Below are 21,031 nucleotides of genomic sequence, written 5' to 3' on the forward strand. Positions count from 1 at the left end.
TGGAAGTCTTCCTTGGAATACCAGTCCCTTTGCGATTCCTGAGCGCATCAGTACGCTCTTTCTTCTTAATGATGTTCCAAACAGTTGATTTTGGTCATCCTAAGGTTTGGGTGATGTCTGTTACTGTTTTATTCTTGTTTGTCAGCCTCAAAAATGGCTTCTTAGAGATTTATTGATACAACTTTAGTTCTCATGTTGAAAAATGACAACTGCAAACTCCAGAGGTGATGAAAAGCTTAGAAGCAAGTCGAGCTCTCTGACACCTGCACCAGTGAACCAATTAAACATACCTAAGTAATCACAAATTCCTGTGAAGTCAAATGTCCCAAACATTATGGTGCCCTGAAATGCAGGGAATATGTATAAAAAGTGCTGTAATTTCTACAGGGTCAAACCAAAATGTACACAAATAACCTTGAACAAAATCTGGAATCTGCACTTTAGTCACATGTGAATTGCACAATTACAAATTGAAGACTGTGGAGCACAGGGGCAAATAAAGGAAAAAAGTGTTCTTGTCCCAAACATCATGGAGGGCACTGTATATAAACACGTGATGGACATAAACATAGTTAATGGACATAGTCTTTTTACCAGGGTAGAGGACTTCAAAACTAGAGAGCACAGGTTTTAAGTTTAAGTTCAATTTTATCATATGATTGTACAGAAACGACCTGATGAAAAACATAATAATCACTTATATACAGGTAAATTTTCTGGTATCCAGAATTCAACCAAGTGGCAGACACAAGCAACCGGAAAAAAACATTGAGGAAAATAAATTTAAAAAGTTAAAATAGATAAAGATAAAATATGTTTAAAAAAAAAGTATGTTTAAATTTGTAAAAGTAAATGTTCTCTGAGGTAACACATAAACCTTTGGTGAAGATGGGAGCAAATATTCAGCCAGTGAAGTGCCATGGTCATGCTTTGTTCATAGTAACTGAATAAAGTTGTGTGAAACACCAATGATGTCGCCGAGGATGCTCGCCGTTTGGGTGACTCTTAAAAGTGTCTCTTTAACCCTGCTAACAAAGAATCTCCCTGGTCAGAGGCCTTATCTGTAAACTGGGATGGGGGGGGGAGGGGAAATAATTAATTATCTATAATGTCATTGTTCGTCTTTTGAGCGGATCTGTGGAGGAGAAGGAAGCGGCAGATGCACTGACAGTTAAATGTTTTCAAAGTACGTGACTGAAAATAAAGTAAAATACTTTAAGATTTACAGTATAATATTTTGATCTTTTAAACATTTTATACTTAATGCAGGTGCATTAGTTAGGCAACTGGAAAATGCACTTTTCTGGCATCTCCTAATCATCATAAGGTACCGGATACCAGGGGTTTTATTGCACATAAAATAGAATGCAAAATAAATAATTCTGAATATTTAAAGGAGATCTGACGAGGAACATTTTCACACAGAAGATGATGCCTTTATGGAACAAATTGCCACAGAAAGTAATAGTGAAGGGTACAATTACAACATTTAAAAGACATTTGGGCAAATACATATACAGCAAATGTTTAGTGGGACATGGCCAAACATAGGCAAATGGGACCATCTCTGAGAGGAAACTTGATGGGCTGAAAGGCTTGTTTCCATATCATACAGTTCGATGGTAAATTAAAGTGGCAGAGCATTTATACAGGACAGGGACAGCCTTTAGGCTAGGTGGTACAAGTTCTACATGTCATGTCATCTCAGCCCACCCCACTTCTCTCTCATTCCTCTCTCCATATATGTGCATCTTCCTTTAACAGTCATTTTATTCTCACCACTTTCTGGATTCAGAGCTCCTTCCAATATCTTGGGTCAGTGAACTCTTGTTTTTAGTCCTCTCAAGAGAGAGAAAAAAATCAAAGCCATTCCTGGGGTGAGATATGAATGCTTGAAAGCAGTATTTCAGGGGGAGGCTAAACTAGGTGTAGCATAATTGAAGGTACACTTTCCCTTTGCTTTATCAAACCCATTTGAAGTAAAGACCTTTGAATACTTGCTGCACTGGTTGCACCAGTGATAGTTTGTTTACATGAAGACTTAAACCTCTGCTCCTCCACAGTCTTGTTTCTCAACATTAAAGAGAAAATTCCCATTTGTTCTTCTTGGCTCCATACTGGATTGACTTCACTTTGAACTACAAATGCCCATTTTATCCACTCAATTGATACATCCATATCAATTTGATAGATATTGTTCCAAACTGCAAAGATTACACCAATTTTAGAGTCATTTATTCTTTGGCTTGGCTTCGCGGACGAAGATTTATGGAGGGGGTAAATGTCCACGTCAGCTGCAGGCTCGTTTGTGGCTGAAAAGTCCGATGCGGGACAGGCAGACACGGTTGCAGCGGATGCAGGGGAAAATTGGTTGGTTGGGGTGGGTGTTGGGTTTTTCCTCCTTTGCCTTTTGTCAGTGAGGTGGGCTCTGCGGTCTTCTTCAAAGGAGGTTGCTGCCCGCCAAACTGTGAGGTGCCAAGATGCACGGTTTGAGGCGATATCAGCCCACTGGCGGTGGTCAATGTGGCAGGCACCAAGAGATTTCTTTAGGCAGTCCTTGTACCTTTTCTTTGGTGCACCTCTGTCTCAGTGGCCAGTGGAGAGCTCGCCATATAACACGATCTTGGGAAGGCGATGGTCCTCCATTCTGGAGACGTGACCCACCCAGCGCAGCTGGATCTTCAGCAGCGTGGACTCGATGCTGTCGACCTCTGCCATCTCGAGTACTTCGACGTTAGGGATGAAAGCGCTCCAATGAATGTTGAGGATGGAGCGGAGACAACGCTGGTGGAAGCATTCTAGGAGCCGTGGTGATGCCGGTAGAGGACCCATGATTCGGAGCCGAACAGGAGTGTGGGTATGACAACGGCTCTGTATACGCTTATCTTTGTGAGTTTTTCAGTTGGTTGTTTTTCCAGACTCTTTTGTGTAGTCTTCCAAAGGCGCTATTTGCCTTGGCGAGTCTGTTGTCTATCTCGTTGTCGATCCTTGCATCTGATGAAATGGTGCAGCCGAGATAGGTAAACTGGTTGACCGTTTTGAGTTTTGTGTGCCCGATGGAAATGTGGGGGGGCTGGTAGTCATGGTGGGGAGCTGGCTGATGGAGGACCTCAGTTTTCTTCAGGCTGACTCCAGGCCAAACATTTTGGCAGTTTCCGCAAAACAGGACGTCAAGCGCTGAAGAGCTGGCTCTGAATGGGCAACTAAAGCGGCATCGTCTGCAAAGAGTAGTTCACGGACAAGTTTCTCTTGTGTCTTGGTGTGAGCTTGCAGGCGCCTCAGATTGAAGAGACTGCCATCCGTGCGGTACCGGATGTAAACAGCGTCTTCATTGTTGAGGTCTTTCATGGCTTGGTTCAGCATCATGCTGAATAAGATTGAAAAGAGGGTTGGTGCGAGAACACAGCCTTGCTTCACGCCATTGTTAATGGAGAAGGGTTCTGACCCGACCTTGTTGGTTTTTGTGCAGTTGGATAATCATGTTGAGGAACTTTGGGGGGCATCCGATGCACTCTAGTATTTGCCAAAGCCCTTTCCTGCTCACGGTGTCGAAGGCTTTGGTGAGGTCAACAAAGGTGATGTAGAGTCCTTTGTTTTGTTCTCTGCACTTTTCTTGGAGCTGTCTGAGGGCTCAGACAGCTCCAAGTCATTTATTAATGTGGTTATAAAACAATGTTTCCTTCATCTGTCAGTGAAAGGCGTGGTGAAAATGCTGATAAATGGAAAAACAAAACTTTCATAATTCTGCTGATTAAAGTGCATTTCTTGTGTCTAATCCCCACACCCCCCCCCCCCCCAACGATCCACCTCCAGCTTCCTCCACTGCAACATCAAGGATCTCCCATTGCCCAACCACATGTCTGTCCCAGGCTTCATGTACTGCCAAATCAAGGCTTCCCACAAATTGAAGGAATAACATGTTATATTCCAAATCAGCATCTCCAACCAACTTAACCCCTTGCCCTCTCCCACATCTCTTATCACTTTTTATCTTTTAGCCTATGCTCCTGCCCCTTCCCTCCTCTCCATCCCCCCCCACCACTTCTTTTTTTTTAATTCAGTCATCTGAATGTGTTCCTCATTCGTGACAATGGACTCAGGTCCGAAACGTCGACTGCCTTTAACTTCCCACGGATGCTGTGTGACCTGATGAGTTTCTCCAACAGGCTGCTTTTGACTTCGCCTTCTAGCACTTGCTGCCTCAATTCTTTTATCAAGGTTCATTATATTGTCATATATTACATTTAAAATATAATAAACATTATATATTTCAACTTTTGTCTGCAAGGCAAGCAAGGAGCCGTCATGAGCATTTCCCGGCACCCCTAACAGCAGGAGAAAGAGAAGCAAAAGAAGTCCCTTCAGACAAAGTGTCCATGGATTTGTCTCCCACACTCCCGCAGCCCTAGCTCTAGATTCAAACCTCTGATACAATCAGGAAGCCTTCAGTGTCAGAGGCTCTTCGGGAACCCTTCCTGCCATCATCACCATCTTGACATCTGGTTCCCATGAGCCAGTCTCCAGCAGCTCGCAGCCTGGGCAGACCCTTCAACCGCGAGTAGCCAATAGTCTGTGTGACGCTTCAACCTCAAGTCACCAACAGCCTGCAGCCTGTGTGGGTCCTTCAGCTGCTGAGCCCTTTGCTGGTCTACTTCTGTGGTCATCTTCCCTCCAGGGTCATCTCCCATGTTTCTCCTTCTGTACAGGGTGGGGGGTATGTGTTCTCCCCATTTCTGGTGCTGTGCCACAGAGGTTGCTCCCCTGCAGTTTGCAACCCTTTATGGTATGCTGCCCAGCACAAGCACTGCCACTTGGGCACAGATCTCTGTGGTTGCTGGATTTTTTTTAAGAATACCGTCGTCCCCTTTATCAGGCATCAGCACCGGGAAGTAGGATTCTTCAGAGTAGCACTGTGTCTCAGCTCCCCTGGGTGTACAGCAGCAGCGCTGCCATCATAGCAGCTACCACAGCGCCACCATTTTTTAAAACCCGCGTGTCCCTGGTAATCTCCAGCTGAGTTTGTTAAGACACATCCTCAGAAACAATTTAGTGATATAGAAACAGACACACAAGCCCAACTTGTCCATGCCAAACTACTGCCCTCCTGCCTTAGCCCCATTGCCCGCATTAGGCCCAGACCCTCCAATCCCCTCCCATCCAGGAAGTTATCCATGTTTCTTGAAGGAGGCTTCAAGTTACCTGCCTCCACCACTTGGTCTGGCAGATTATTCCATGAGCGCACCACCCTCAGAGTGAAGAACTATTCTCTCACCTCCCTTCTAAATCCCACTCTCATCAGCATGTACAGTAATTATACTCTCTTGACAGATTCTCCAATTCCAGGAAACAGATTATCACTCTTCCCTTCATCTATGTTGGTCATGATTCATAAACTATATTTAGACTTGGTTTTTCCAGTCTCTCATGATAATTCAGCTTCCATAATCCTGGCAATAACCACAACAACCTCTTCTGTACCCTCTCCTACTTTAAATGCATCTTTCCTTTTGCGGGATGAATAAAACAATATTCCAAGTGTGGCCTCACCAAATTTCTTGCATAACCGCATCATGGTGTCCCAACACTTGCAATCAATGCCCCAACTGATAAAGGTAAGCGCCCTAACGTTCTCTTCACTGCAGCATTCATGGAAGGCAATATACGGTCGACATTGTAGTCCGAAACCCTTCATCAGGAATAAGAAGATGAAGGGTTTTGGCCCAAAACACCAATTATACATTGTCTTGGACAGATGCTGTCTGACCCTGTGAGTTCCTCCAGCATTTTGTGTGTTGCTCCATTTTTGTTTAAGTGTCTGCAGTTTCTCTTGTTTAGCTCTCCTCATGACTGTCTACCAGTGGTGTCAATTTTTAAGAGCTCTGCACCTGCATCCCTAGATCCCTTCTCCCACAACACTCATTAGATTTTCAGTTTCAGATTTATTGTCAGAGTACATATCCCTGAGATTCTTTTTCCTGTAGGCGAAGCAGAATTACCATTTAAAGGTCGTGCAAAATAAAACTGTACACAATGTACACATGTAAACATATAAAAAAATGTAAACAAACTGAGCAATACAGAGAGGAAAATAAAATCAATGAAATGCAAAAATAAGAATCCTTAAATTAGACCCTGGTTGACTTTATTGTTGAGAAGTATGATGTGGAGGAGTATCAGATGTTCCTGAACCTGGTGGTGCGAGCCAAGTGTCACCTACAGTGCCCTCCATAATGTTTGGGACAAAGGCACTTTTTTCCTTTATTTGCCCCTGTGTGCCACAGAGGCAACTGCAAGATACAAACCACTAGTTGGCCACAGAAAGGATGGCCAGATTACAGTTTGCCGAGAAGTAGTTAAAGGAGCCTGCAGAATTCTAGAAAAAGGTCTTGTGGACAGATGACAACAAGATTAACCTGTATCAGAGTGATGGCAAGAGCAAAATGTGGAGGTGATCCAAAGCATATTAGCTTAGCTATGGTTTGCATTTTGCCTTGTAGCCTCTGTATTTCTGTTCATGAAGTGTTCTACAGCAATAGTAAATGACATATTCGCCAGTCCCATCCATGTGACTATCCAATTTAATTTGCTATTTTTACCAATTTACTCTACATATTTGATCCTCCAGCTCCCATTGTTTGCTGCGTCTTCAGTGTTCAGACATCAAGGTGAATAATCCTTTTTAGTTCCTGATTTTAACCCACACTGCCTCACAAAATGGTTCTCCAGCAATATCCTCTCTAGACACCACTATGCTATCTTCTTTGACTATGATTGCAACCTCCACCACTCTCCCCACTGTTCCCATCACACCCGTAACCAGAGTACACTGAGCTGCCAGTCCTGGTTCTCTTTCAACTATGTCTCCATTACGACTACAAGAGCCCACTGTTCAGATCCAACTATCCCTAAGCTCATCTGCATTCCCCATCAGGCTTCTTACTTTAAAATAACCACAACGTTTACCTCTCTTACCTCGGCATGCCCTGTACTGGTTTAACACACTTCCTTTGGCTTCTTGGCTCTCCTTAATCTTTACAGTCCCTCTCTCCCAATCTCAGATCCTCGATCTACCAGTCTGGTTTAAAGCCTCCTGGCTGAAGCTATCAAACTCTCCCACCAAAAAATTGGTTCCCCTCCAGCTCAGATGTATCCCATCTTTCTTGTACCAGTCACCCCTGCCCCAGAAGAGATTCCAATTATTTATAAATCTGAACTCTTCCCTCCTACAATTGTTTCAAAGGCTAGATGCAATGACTGCTCATCATGTTTATGTGCTCTCTCTCTCCTCCTATTCCCACTCTCACTGGCATGTAGCAGCACTGGTAATCATCCAGTGTTCAATTCAGAGGTCCTACCCTTTAATCTATGTCCAAAATCCCTATATTTGTTTCACAGGACCTTATGCCATTTCCTACCTACATCACTGGTAACAATGTCAGGCATTATCCAACTTTCACAATTAATGTTTCCTGCTTGTTCAAGTGATAGATTTGAATAACCTGTCCAAGGCTGTTATCAATCTTTCCTCTCGCTCATTAATTAAACAATGGCATTAGTAATTTTCTAATCTAAAAACACAAATCTGAAATCTGAAGAGCTGTACAAGATTGTTCCAATTATTTCTCAACATATTTCTTTTAATATCCTCAGATGGAACTGAGCATGACTTGAAGAGTTATCTCCTTCAGTCACAATTTTTATTTCTTGTATATTGTTTCCACAAAATTACTCCCCATGACATATTGCAGTCTCTAGGTTTATGCCTCCTGCTATCTCAGGAAAGATACTAACATAAAGGACCCATCACACCCCAGTCACATTCTCTTCCCCCTCTTCCTTATGCCCCCCCCAGGCGAGCAGAAGACGTGCTCAAAAAAAAGCCCTCCAAATTGAAAAACAGTTTTATTTATCTATTTGTTATTACTACTTGCTGTTCAAGTTGAGTTGCCTGGATAGCATGCAAAACAAAGTTCTTACTGTGTTCCATACACGTGGCAATGAACAATTCAATTAGATTGATTATTGATTGGCACATTGACCTTGATCTGGCAATTAAGTACAGACTATGAAGAAAGGCTGCTTTGAAGTAGATCAAATGAATATTAGTTTATTTTCCAATTGATTTTTACCACTCCAAATGCAACAAATTAAATGCACTAAACTCTTTCATTTGTTTTGCATAAAAGTGCAGTCCATCTGAAAGAGAATTCGTCAACGCCTTTGCAAATTAAATCGATCAAGTTCAGACTGTGTATGAGCATAAGTGAACAAAAGTTCAAAATCTAATAAAGCCAATTAATGCTGCAAGAATTAACACTGGGGTCAGTGAGGCGGAAGCTCAGTTCCCATTTATTATCCTATGACTATACATACAAAATGACGAAACAGCATTTCTCCAGACCATACACAAACAATACACAGTGCATAATGATCACATATATGCATAGAGATATCATTTAAAATAAATATATTTGACTATTTAGGGATGATTTACTCAGTTACTGGATACCGTTCATCAACCTCACAGCCTGTGGGAAGAAGCTATTTTCCAGTCTGGTAATTAATTCTTCACTCAATTCAAAAGGTGCATTCAATCCCATTTGAGTCCACTGGTTGCAAATGTTTAACTTACCTCTATCGCCAAAACTAACAGGACAAGCTCCACATCGTTTCTCTGAAAAAGCCTCTTGACTTGAGGTGACATTCCAATCAATGCACAATTGGTCATCACTGAAATAATTCCCATTGTTTCAAAGGCTAGCTGCAGAAACAAGGAAAATCCTCAATGCTACACATCATATTAATAAAACAGTAGTCATGTTAATGTGCAGTCTTGGGGACTAAAAATACAAGATATTTTTAATAAAAAACATTCAAGGATTAAAATCTACCCAAAAATTATCTATAAAAGTTTTAAATTAATGTTTAAGACTGCCAAATATTCAATCACAAAAAATGTCTTTAACTTTAATCCTGACAATGGTTTACTGAGAAAAATCCCTCATCATTTAAAGTTGAGTGTTTCACTGACCTTCCTTGTAATAGTCGCATATTAGCTTGGGTTTTAAAGACTCTCATCATAAATCAATTAATTAATTAATTAATTGACTGATTCAACAGTGCTCCGAAGAATTCAACAGTGAATCCTTGAAACGTGTTCTGTACCAAAGTACCTGATCATTTAAAAGGGGTCAAGAAAACTACAGCTTTGCAAACGGACAGTGGGGATTTTGATGCTGGAATGTCTTACTTTTCATGTTTTTAAGTTTCTTTGACAAAGAGATACAAATCTAAAATTTAAATGATCTAATAAACCAAAAATGAAACACTGCCAATATGAGAAATGTAAACAAAAAACAGTAAATGATGGGAAAACTCATTATGTCATGCAGCACATGAGACTTCCACTTAAACATGAATGAAACTTGAGCTCAGTTTAGAACAACACTGGAGCAATGAAATTTAAGTTGACATGGGTTATATGGTTTTCAAGCCTGTTCTATAATTAAGTTCCTCTTTGATCCTGTCTCACTCATTTTGGATTCCATTAATGCTGCATCAGCCTCATCCCTAAAGGCCCTTTCAGGTGGACCCTCCACCTTAAGGGCACATGCAGGAGCGGATCTTAACTTGCAGACTCACCTTTCAGGTGGCAGCCCTAAAAAGCTACTTGCAGCGTTGCGTGGTCCACCTGAAAGGGCCTATTCACATCCAGAGGCACCTCTGGATCCGTTGGAGGTGGGGTGACTGGTGCCACAGCACCACCCATCATAAATATACGGCATAGCAATGGCGGTCTTCCCTACCCATAATCCCCCACGCAGTTGGAAGCATTCTGTATTTCCCACAACAGTTCCAGCTGGGTGGGGTATTATGGGTGGGGAAGACCGCCATTGCTATGCTGCATTTTGAGCTGCAGAGAGCTACCTCGGTGCAGGAGCAGCCAGCTAGGCTGTGACAGCCTGGACTGGCTGCCTCCCAACGTTCCCCACCACCAGCCGCCCCTACCCCTACATCCCCCACCTGCTGCCCCTGCCCTGACGTCCCCCGCCAGCTGCCCCTGCCCCGCTGATCTCCCCTCCCCAGGGGGAAGGGTCTGTCAGGCAGCGTTGCAGGGGCGACTGTCAGGCAGCAGAGCGGGGTGGCTGTCAGGCAAAGGGTGGGGGGGGAGGCGGTCAGGCAGCAGGGTGGGAGGCAGCTATCAGGCAGCGGGGAGGGTCGCAGGCTTATAGCAGCTGGACATTCAAGTGTCTTGGTGGCGTCCAGCGCTCCGCCGATCATCCCTCCCTGAGAAGGGTTGGCTTCGGCGCCTCAGAGGCACTTCTGCTGCATTCAGACGAGTATGTCTTTAGCCACAAGTGGGGAGATTATGCGGCTTTACACTGGGGTGTTCAGGCCACCTGAAAGGGCCTTGTCTACTCAAATGACCATTCATTGTGGGATGAAAAATTCAAAGGATTCACTGCCCTCAGCATAAAATAAATTTCTTTTATGCTAAGTGTCTAACCCTTTCTCCTAAGACTGTGATATTGTGGTTCCAGACTCACAAAGGAAACAGTTTCACTGCACCTGTCAATTCTTCATAACCATACTTATTTCAATGAGATCATCTCTCAAATGTAGTAGAAAAATGAACATAAAAGGTATCTTCAGAACACTAGAAATAATGGGGGATTAGCCCTACCTAATTTCTTTTTTTACTACTGGGCTATAAACATAAGAAATATTGTTACGAGCCCAGTGGATCCCAAAATCCAATAGCAACAGAAATTCACCAAGACAAATGGTTACTTAAACAAAAGTTGCTTTTAATTATTTTTAAACATCAAAACAGGATCAAACTTTAACTTAACCTAACAACCCTAATTCTAAGCACACGTGTACGTAATGTTTGTGTAAGTTTAGAAAAGTTATTTGATTCACAGTCCAATCTCACTTCTCACTCCTCCAAGTTCACTGGTTGCAGGCAATTCTTATACCGTGCACAGAATTTAACATTTATGAATTTCACCAGGCTTTGGTGCTTGAAAGGAAAATGGTTACCGCTCAGCAAGGTTCTTGTTGGTTTTTAGAGAGAGAATTGTTGCTCTTTGGACGCCCACAACTGATGCCTTTCAAAAAAGCACCAGTGTCTCGCTGAAGAAACTTGCCCCATCAGGGTTTTCCAGATAACCTCTTTCTTTCAGGTCATTTTTGTTTCTCTTATTTCAAGTGAAACATTTGGCAGCCAAACCATCTCCTCTTGTATGGGCCACAAGGGCTTTGACCAAGCTGAACTAAGAACTCACAACCTGTCTTCAAAATGGGGTTTCTCCACAATCTTGTCAGCTTGTCATGTTCCAGTCCCCAGCTGTTGCAGCTGAACTATAGAACTGTAGCACTGAATTTTCTCTATCTCTCTCTCTCAGAGAAAAGTCTGTTTTACTCCCTCTGCTTGCAAAATCTTATGACCCTCTTAGAACAGAAAACTGCCCTCAGACAGCCTGCAGTTCTGGACTTAAATCCTCCAATTTATTTCGAAACAACAATCCATTAGTGAAGTTTCTATTGGCACTCCCTAAAGCTTTTGCAAAGGCACTCGGAGCCAGCCTGTCTGGCTTGAGCAGATCTCCAGTATTTTAAATGAGATCTGTTTTGAAGTGTTTGTTTGTGACCTACACTAAAAAAAAACTACCACAATTTATCTCCTTTAAAACATATATACAATATAAAGTACAACATAATCTGTCACAGTATGTTATTTTTGTTGCATTGTGAAAAGACAGATGAATATCCTAATGGAGTTGAAGTCCCTCAGAAGAACCTCCCTATGGGCAGTACTAAAGAACTTAACAATGACACAAAGATTGAAGATCTGGAATCAATTCAGAAAAATTTTTAGACTTACAGGATTTATAGTTACAAGTCCTATAAGATCTAATTATTTATTTCAACCAGCTATTTTAGATGCTAGTTTTCAAGAATGGAATTTTTTAGGTATTAATAGATTTAAAGATTTTTTTATACCACAACATTTTATGTCTCTTCAACAATTGGGGAAGGTATTTAACCTATAAAATAGACATTTATTTCAGCTACTATCAAATTTGACATTTTGTTCGCTCTAAGCTTTTTACATTCCCTACTCTTCCTGACCCAAATTTTATTGACGAAAGATTCGAGTTACAATTTACTCATAAAGGTATATCTGTTTTATATTATAAACTATTGAATATGAAAGCAATTTCTTTAAGTGGAATTAAAACTGAATGGGAGAATGATCTGAATATCTCTTTCTCAGAGGAAGAATGGACTTCAAATTTGGGCCTGATTTACGATTCATCATTGTGTGCTGGGCATAGTCTTATTCAATTCAAAGTGCTACATCGTGTACATTTTTCCAAAATCAAACTTACTTGAATTTATTCTGATATTAGTTCACTTTGTGACAAATCTGAAATATTCGATGCCTCCTTTGTAACACATGTTTTGGACTTGCCCTAATTTGCAAAAATATTGGAGAGACATTTTTAAGAACTTTTTCAACCCTATCTAAAGATCACTTTAGATCCATGTTGGGTAATTGCACTATTTGGTGTTTATAAAGATATAAATATTATTGTATCTTCTAATCAAAGACAGGTTGTAGCATTCGCCACTCTATTTGGAAGGAGTGCAATTCTGATAAAATGGAAAGATGAGTTCCCACCTACACATAATCAATGGTTATTAGATATTATGTCCTTTTTAAATCTAGAGAAAATTAGGCATAATATCATGAAGATCAAGATTTCTTTTGATAAGACCTGGGGCCCATTTTACAGCTCACTTCCATAATTTGACTAATTCGACACGATGATGGATGCCACTGGACGTGCTTGTTTGGATCTCCTGAGGCTGCTTGTTCAGATTTAACACAACACACAATATGAATTGACACAATATGATTTAACACGACACACAATATGAATTGACACAATATGATTTAACACCACACACAATATGAATTGACACAATATGATTTAACACCACACACAATATTGATTGCTGTGGGTTTGAATTTTTTTTTCTTTTCTCTTTTCATTTTTTCTTACTTATCTCTTATAATATTGTACATATTACCATTTATTGAATTTAGTATTAAGTAGTATTGCTACTGTACCATGTGTCATTATTTGTAAATGCAAAGATTTCATTGCAATTGATTTACTGCTTTTTTGTTTCTTTTTCTAATAAAACTCAATAAAAATAATTTTAAAAGAAAGGAAAATGAGCAAGAATGCTACTTACCAACCATACTCCTATATCAGACACGGGCTCAAAGAATGGCCTTTGGAAGACACAGCACATTTTAAGCCCATCAGTGTAGACTTCAGTTATGTTGTTCAAAACTGCCAATATGGCAGCAAGTGGGTAGACACATGAGAAAAGACTGACAAACCCAAACTGTTGAAATAGTTCCAAGTAATCATCAAATGTTCCCTGTGATCACATGTTGAAAAAAGAAAAAACAGATTTGGATCAGCCGTGACTCCGATTACACACTCTCCTGAGTTACAAAGGTTCAAGCCTTACTCTCGATATACCCAATGTGTACTGAGACTACCTCACTGTGGGGTAGTGCTGTCTTTTGAATCTCCTAAAAGGTGCTGAACAGTTGATGGCAGTTTTTCTTGGAAGTGCAGTCAGTTACTGTTATGAATGAGGGAAACTGTTCCGCCAATTTGCACAATGACCCACAGCCAGCAAATGAATCACTGAACAAATTGGTCAAGAGATCCAAATTGGCAGATATTTTCTTCAAGTTGAAGCCATGGGATCTTTTAAATCTATCTGAAGGAACAGATGGTTTAACATCTCAACTCGAGGAAACATTTCTGACAACAATATTTCAGACAACACAGTACTGCCCTAAAAAGTCAGCCTCGATTTTCCATGGCAATGGAGAGAGACTTGAACTGACCACCTCTGATTTAGAGGCTACCCACTAAGATATGACTGATCATTGGTTTGCAATCAGCTCATCAATATTAACTTCATCAAAACCTGTCCACATTTTGAAAGTCTCCATTATGCCATTCTATTTCCTATTAGATAATGGCTTCATTTAATTATGGGAATCTCATCTCTTGCCAAATAACATACAAGCAAAATTCTGGTGCATTTTTTACTTGAATATACACAATATGCCAACTGAGGGCCAAGGTTTTCAATAGCAGGGAAATTAATAATGGAGAACAAGCAAATGACAGGACAATTGAACAAATTTTTGGCTCTGTCTTCACTCAGAAAGATACACAGAACATTCTGAGATATCTGAGTTTTGAGGAATCAGCTTAGAGGAGGAACTCATGGGAATAATTATCAGTCGTGCAACTTTGTTAAGTGAATTTATGCGTTGAAAGCCAATAAATCACCTGGACATGACAGTCTGCATCCCAGAGAGCTTGAAGAGGTGGCGTCAGAGGAAGTGGAATCCATTAGTGATCATTTTCCAACATTCTCTACCCTCTTTGTCAATTCCTTTGGATTGGAGGGGCAGCTAATGTGACACCACATTTTAAGGGAGGGTTAGAAATTAAAAAATACAGGGAATTATAGACTAGTAGCTTTAACTTCAGTGGTGAGGAAAATGCTGAAATCAATTATTAAAGATGTAATCTTTACTAAGATTGTCCAAGAGCAACCGGGAACGAGATTTAGATTTAACATTTTCAGATGAAGATTGGTACTCTACTCTTAGCTTGATTAATGATCCCTCATTTTGTGCAATTCACTGCTTATTACAATTTAAGGTGGTATGTCCAAATTTGTATGTCCAAATTTCAATTATCTAATTTTTATGCAGATATTGATCCACTATGTGAGAAATGTGAAATTTTTGAAGTTTCATTGATCCATAAACTGTTTTAAAGGCAGAGTCTGCAGAGATAGGTAGGTTAAATGAGCAAGAATCTGGGAGATGGGAGTACAATGTCTGAATCCACTTGGAAAGAAAAACAGATTAGACTATAATTTTAATGGTGAAAAATTGCACCATACTGTTACGTAAAAAGTCCTGGAAGTGCTTGTGCATGAATCTCAAAAGGTTGTATTCAGGTGCAGTTAATAATCAGGAAGATAATGTAATGTGGGGCTTTATTGCAAGAGGGATTAAATTAAAGAGCAAGGAGGTTTTTCTACAATTGTACAGGGAACTGGTAAGGTTGCAGCTCGAGGACGATGTGCAGTTCTGGTCTCCTTAATTGAAAAAGGGATATATTGGCATTGGATATGGTGCAGAGGTTGTTCAACAGGTTGATTCCAGAAATGAAGGGGTTATTTTACAAGAGATTGAATAGACTGGGACTATACTCGAGTTTAGGATGAGAGAGATCTTCCATCGTCAAAATTATAAAAAGAGTAGATAAAATTAGACCAGGGAGATGAAACTAGAACTAGGAGACAGTCTCAAGATGTGTAGATTTAAGATAGAGACATGGAGGAACTGCTTCTCCTTGAGAACCATGAATGCTGAATGCTTTGCCCAAAGAAGCAATGAAGGCCATCTCTTTGAATAGTTTTAGGACATAAATACATTTTTTAAATAATAGGGGAATTAAAAGTTAAGGTAAACAGGTAGGTAAATATAGCTGAATCTATAGCCATAACCTAATTGAATGATGGAAGAGGCTGGACAGGCCTGATGGTCTTTTCATGCTTGTATTTTTTAAAATTTCTTATGACTCTTATAACCATATACGGAGCGGAAACAGGCCATGTTGGCCTTTCGAGTCCGCACCGGTTCACTGATTACAAACCTCTGCAGGCTGCAAAACCTTTTAACTGTGACAAAAACACACCAAATATTTGTCCATTTCTCTTTCCAGCTTGACTTGATCAACTAACGGAAGCTCTTTTTCCAAACTCGAGATGTGAAATTTCTTCTTGAGAATCCTGTTACGACGCTTCTGCAGCCAGTAAGGAAGCACAGATTCCACAAACTGATTGAGTATCTGTGAAGTGATGAGTAAGGCTGCCAGACTCTATAATGATCGAAAATAAATCAGGTAAGTGAATGAGTATTTTAAATTATAGACCTATTTTGCTTATTTGTATTTTCTCCCTTTGACCCATGAAGTAAAAAACTGAATGGCTAAGCATCTATTTTTCACAATTTAATTTCTATAACATTCACAAGGAACTAGTTCCAGGTGGAAGGCTTCAATCAGTGCATCACCTTTACTTGAATCACACAGCATCGGCTACTAATCCCATTGTATCTTTATGAAAGACCTGTGTGATATATGCCTTCCCTCTTCACTTGTTAATCATGCAAACGTAAATAATTACTTTTCATGGATTAATTCTCTTTTGAAAACAGCTTCCACCACTCTTTTATGCAGCATAACTAGGGCAACAGCTTCCTCTATTACCCCAATGCAATCTCCCTATTATTTCCTTCTGTCCCTCCAGGTAAATGAAATTTCCCATTCCTGGTAACACTGATTTATTTCCCTGGAGGCTCTCCAAGGTCTTAAGAGCCTTCCCAAAATACAAGACCAAGAATCAGATAATACACCAATTGTGCAACCCTGGTAATTCATGAAAGATTTAACATAATGTCTGTCCTTTTGTACCCTGTGCCTCTGCAAATAAAACCATTAAAAATTGTGTTTTACTTTTGCACTGTCTTTTTCAAAGATGTATCTATTAATACTAGGTCCATTTTTCATTTGTACCAGACACTGAACTCAGAAGTGAATTGTTAGCTGCTTTTTTCCCCCACCATTAATTAAACCTGACAGATCACGAAATAAATGCCAAGCTTTCTGGTCTGACTAGGATAACCTGGTTGAGCTTTCAAGATCTAATATTTTAAATATCATTTTAAACCTTATTATTTGAGCTGGAAATTAGATTTACTACTTTTAGTGATGGGGAATTTAAAGTGTTACCAGCCAGCACAACCATTAAGGATGGTTACAGCAAGAACAGAGCAGCACACTGCACCTCTAAATAAATGCGCTGCAGCATTTTATGTGGTAGCCAGGACAAGGAGGTGAAAGAAAGGAAGGCCAGATAAGGGACAGAGGAGGCCAATGGGAAAAATTTCCAAGTGGAACGTCTCATGGCTGCAAGATTGGACAAGATGATGGAGCCAAGGAACAGGAAGGCACATTTTCCATTGGAGTCGGACTGGTTGAAGGTGAAAGTTAGGACAGGGAGTGGCTTAGTGTTTAGATGATGACTCAACACATAAAAAGAACTTGCACTTCTGTCAGCCTTTAATGAATTGAGAATCTCACAAAATGCTTTACAGATAATGGTGAACAAATGAGATGCAATTAATGGAGTAATGAAGAAAGCACAATACATGTATAAGTGGCGAGCATTCATAAAAAAGAAATGAGAAAATGAATAATATAGGTGTTCTCATGATCTAGGTGATCTAATGCAGAATGAAGGGCCAACAAAATGGCATCCATGGTTGACCTGTGGTGACAGTAAGTGAATTGAAGTGTGCCCATGACCTTCCAGAGATAGTAAATGATTTGTTCCACAATCAATTCTTCAAATCACTTAATTGTAGTCGATGTTGATTAAGAGATAAACCTTGGTCAAAGAATGCTTAAGGACAGATGAGATTAAATAGGCATGAATACAAAATGGTACTTGGGAGATGAAAATTCATAATAACTTCTAATTTTCTCAATGCCATCTGACAAGTGTACTGCTCATTCAGGACGCCATCTGACATCCAGGCAAAATGGAAGACATTTCTGTATCAAGAGTTGTAGTTTAATGGGGAATACGAAGAGAAATGCAACAAGTGTGTGCAGAGAATAACAGTTAACATTTCAGGCCATTGGCCTTTCATCAGAACTTGGAAAAGATTAAAAACAAACATGCTTTAAGCTGTGGGAGAGAGAGTTGGAGAGAACAAAGAGAATGTCTGTAACAGTGTAAAAGGTGTGTGTGTGTGTGTGTGTGTGTGTGTGTGTGTGTGTTTTATATATATATATATATATATATTTATGGGTCACATTTCCAGATATTCCATACCACTTGATAACAATAAGAAGGGAAACTGTAAACAAAACCTAGAAACCACAGACCACTACTTTTCTCGATATATCAATGACTTGAATGTACAAGCAACTACTTCAAAATCCATATGTGATATGCTTAGAGAGAGTTAAAGGACAGGCTGGTGGAATGTGCAGATTAAGGCGAGATCAGAGGCAGGGAGAGTTAAACAATATACATGTTTATAGTAAGAACTAAAAGAGCAAATATGATACATAAATCTTTAAAACTGACAGGGCTGATTGAGTATATGGTGCCTCTTGGCTTTCTAAGGAAAAAAGTAGAGGACATAAATGAGGTGGTTTTAAAATGATCCTGGAGTCACAGGACTTCAGTTAACTGAATGGACTGCAGAAAAGTTGAGAGGTGATGCCTTCATTTATTAAAGAGCCTGGACAAAGTGATTAGAGAAAGACGGTTCCTATTGTCTGAAGAGTCAAGAACGCACAATTAGTAACTAAAAACCTAGAGATGAAAGGAGGATTTTTTTCACACAGCAGATAGCCATTGATCTGCTTGGTAGAAGCAATTTCAATTGCTGTTTTTAAAATATAAAGTTACGGTCGAGAAAATTGTAGAAGAGAAAATAAAACTGACACCTCTTGCAGCAAACAGCCATGACCAAGATATAAATTGCCTCCTTCAGACTGGAATTTTTTTTTAATTTACACATTGATCACAGTAACAGGCCCTTCTGATCCATGAGCCAGTGGCCCCCAAAATACACCAGTTAAAACCCACATACGTTTTTTAAAGGGTAGGAGGAAACTAGAGCACCCAGAACACCCATGCAGACATGGGGAGAATGTATAAACTCCTTACAGACCACGCCGGATTCGAACCCCGGTCGCTGGTGCTGAAGCAGCTTTGCACTAACTGCTACGCTATCCATGCCATGTGATCCTACAATTCCAAGAGAAGAAACTCTAAGAGATATGTTCGAATCACACTTAGAATGTAATTTACCAGTTAGTATAAATAGTGTCTTAATAGTGTCAAATGTGGAAGAAAGGTACTTTTCAGCAAAATGCTAAATAACACTGCTGGAAAATTACTTGCTCACCCATAATACTCAACAAGCAAATCAGTCAAACCGTTCAATTTCAAAATCATTTACCTGCCGTAGAAGTTTCATATCCTGAAGAATAAATGCGATGTAGAAGAGGGATGCAAAACAATTTATAAAATTGAACTGGAAAAATGAAAATTAATGGTATAAGGAAATCATTGAGGACATATGACAAAGTATCAAAAATGCAACATTGGAATAAAAACTAATTCCATCTTCCATTCCTTATCCTTACTTTGACATTGTTACAACCAGTCATCCCGAGCTGTGCAATTTCCAATCATTATGAATGTTTTGAAATATCAAATCTATCAGTCCCTCTATATTTCCAAGTGTTCTTCCTCGACATGATTTTCCATGTCATCCATACAGCAGAGTGGCAGGTATTCCTTTCGGGATTACCAATTTTGTCATTTTACTCCTTGAAATTTTAGCTTGTTAACTTTATTTTGAGAAGGTAGCAAGCTTCATTGGTAGCATTCATTTCCTGTTCTTCTCTCCTGGCATGCACTGACACCTCCTGATTTTATTTTTTTTACCTCTCTTCTTCTATCATCAATAACCCTCAAGTATATTACACCAGTTTCGTGAATATTTGATGTATGATAACAGCACTGAGACCAATACTGTTATTAAAGTATGGTTACTAACAAATAGATAGAGAAACAGGAAACCAGATAAGCTGCCTTACGACTCCAGTGCGTGGGGAAGTCCAGGAAACACTAATTTTATTATTCCTACACAGCATTTAGTCCAACTTGTCCATTTTGGTATTTATGTTCCACAGCTGCTTCCTCATCTAATGTTATCAACACAGTTCTTCCTTCTAAGTTACAGTGCTTTTCCAACAAGGTACTTGTATTTTTAACCTGAACTCATGCCATTCTCATTATTTGAAAATTAAGTTTCTTTTGTAATTTCTTATAAGATTTATTAGAGACTAGTTTTCATTTTAAAAAATATTTTATTTTAAAAATTTCCATACATGCAGTCATCAAAATTCATATAATTATACAAATCTCCCCGAAAAATATTGTGGGGGGGGGGAAATAGGGGTCAATACCATCATGTATGTAATTAGCTTGCATTTTTGATCCATAAGATATAGGAGCAGTAGGTCATTTGGCCATCAAGTCCTCTCCACCATTCCATCATGAGCTGATCTATTCTCCCACTCAGCCCCACTCCCCTGCCTTCTCCCCATAACCTATCAATCTCTGCTATAAATACACCCAACAGCTTCCCATAGTAGCAAATTTCAGAGGTTAAGCATTTTCTGGCTAAAGAAATTCCTCGCATCTCTGTTGTAAATGGGCACCTTTGAATCCTGAAGTGGTGCCTTAATGTCCTTGACTCCCCTACCATGGGAAACAACTTCGCCACATCTACTGTCTCCAAGCCTTCAACATTCAAAATGCTTCTACGAGGTCCCCCCTCATTCTTCTGGAATCCAAGTATAGTCCAAGGGCAGTCAAATATTCCTCATATGCTAATCCCTTAATTCTAGGAAATCTCCGAACCCTATCCAATGCCAGCACATCCTTTCTTAAATAAGAAGCCCAAAACTGTACTCCTTACTCCAAGTGAGACTACATTAATGCCGCAACATCACACCCCTGCTCTTATATCCTATTCCTCGAGATATAAATGTCAGCATTGCATTCGCCTTCTTCACCACCTGGAGGTCACCACAGGGACTTCCATGTCCCTTTCACTTCCGAATTTTGAATTTTCACTCCATCAAAATAACAGTCTGTCCTTTTATTCCTTCTACCAAAGTTCAAGATCACACACTTTCCAACATTGTATTTAATTGGCCACTTCTTTGCCTGTGCTCCTAATCTATTCAAGTCTCCCTGCAGCCTGTTTCCTCATTACTACCTGCCCCTCCATCCATCTTTGTATTATCTGCAA

General features: G+C 40.0%; 1 protein-coding gene across 4 annotated transcripts in view; it reads right to left on the reverse strand.

Moving 5' to 3' along the window:
- ano10a (anoctamin 10a) overlaps positions 1-21,031 on the reverse strand; it is a 95,173-nt gene that overhangs the window by 14,268 nt on the left and 59,874 nt on the right. For all 4 annotated transcript variants that reach the window (XM_069920972.1, XM_069920974.1, XM_069920971.1 and 1 more), the window contains exons 8-11: positions 19,166-19,240; positions 15,822-16,004; positions 13,270-13,461; positions 8,633-8,761 (exon numbers count right to left, since the gene is read on the reverse strand). In XM_069920972.1, the coding sequence (XP_069777073.1) occupies positions 8,633-8,761; positions 13,270-13,461; positions 15,822-16,004; positions 19,166-19,240 (579 nt within the window). The remainder of the gene's footprint in view (positions 1-8,632; positions 8,762-13,269; positions 13,462-15,821; positions 16,005-19,165; positions 19,241-21,031) is intronic.

This window comes from Narcine bancroftii, chromosome 2, assembly GCF_036971445.1.
Source record: "Narcine bancroftii isolate sNarBan1 chromosome 2, sNarBan1.hap1, whole genome shotgun sequence".
Classification (NCBI taxonomy): Eukaryota; Metazoa; Chordata; class Chondrichthyes; order Torpediniformes; family Narcinidae; genus Narcine; species Narcine bancroftii.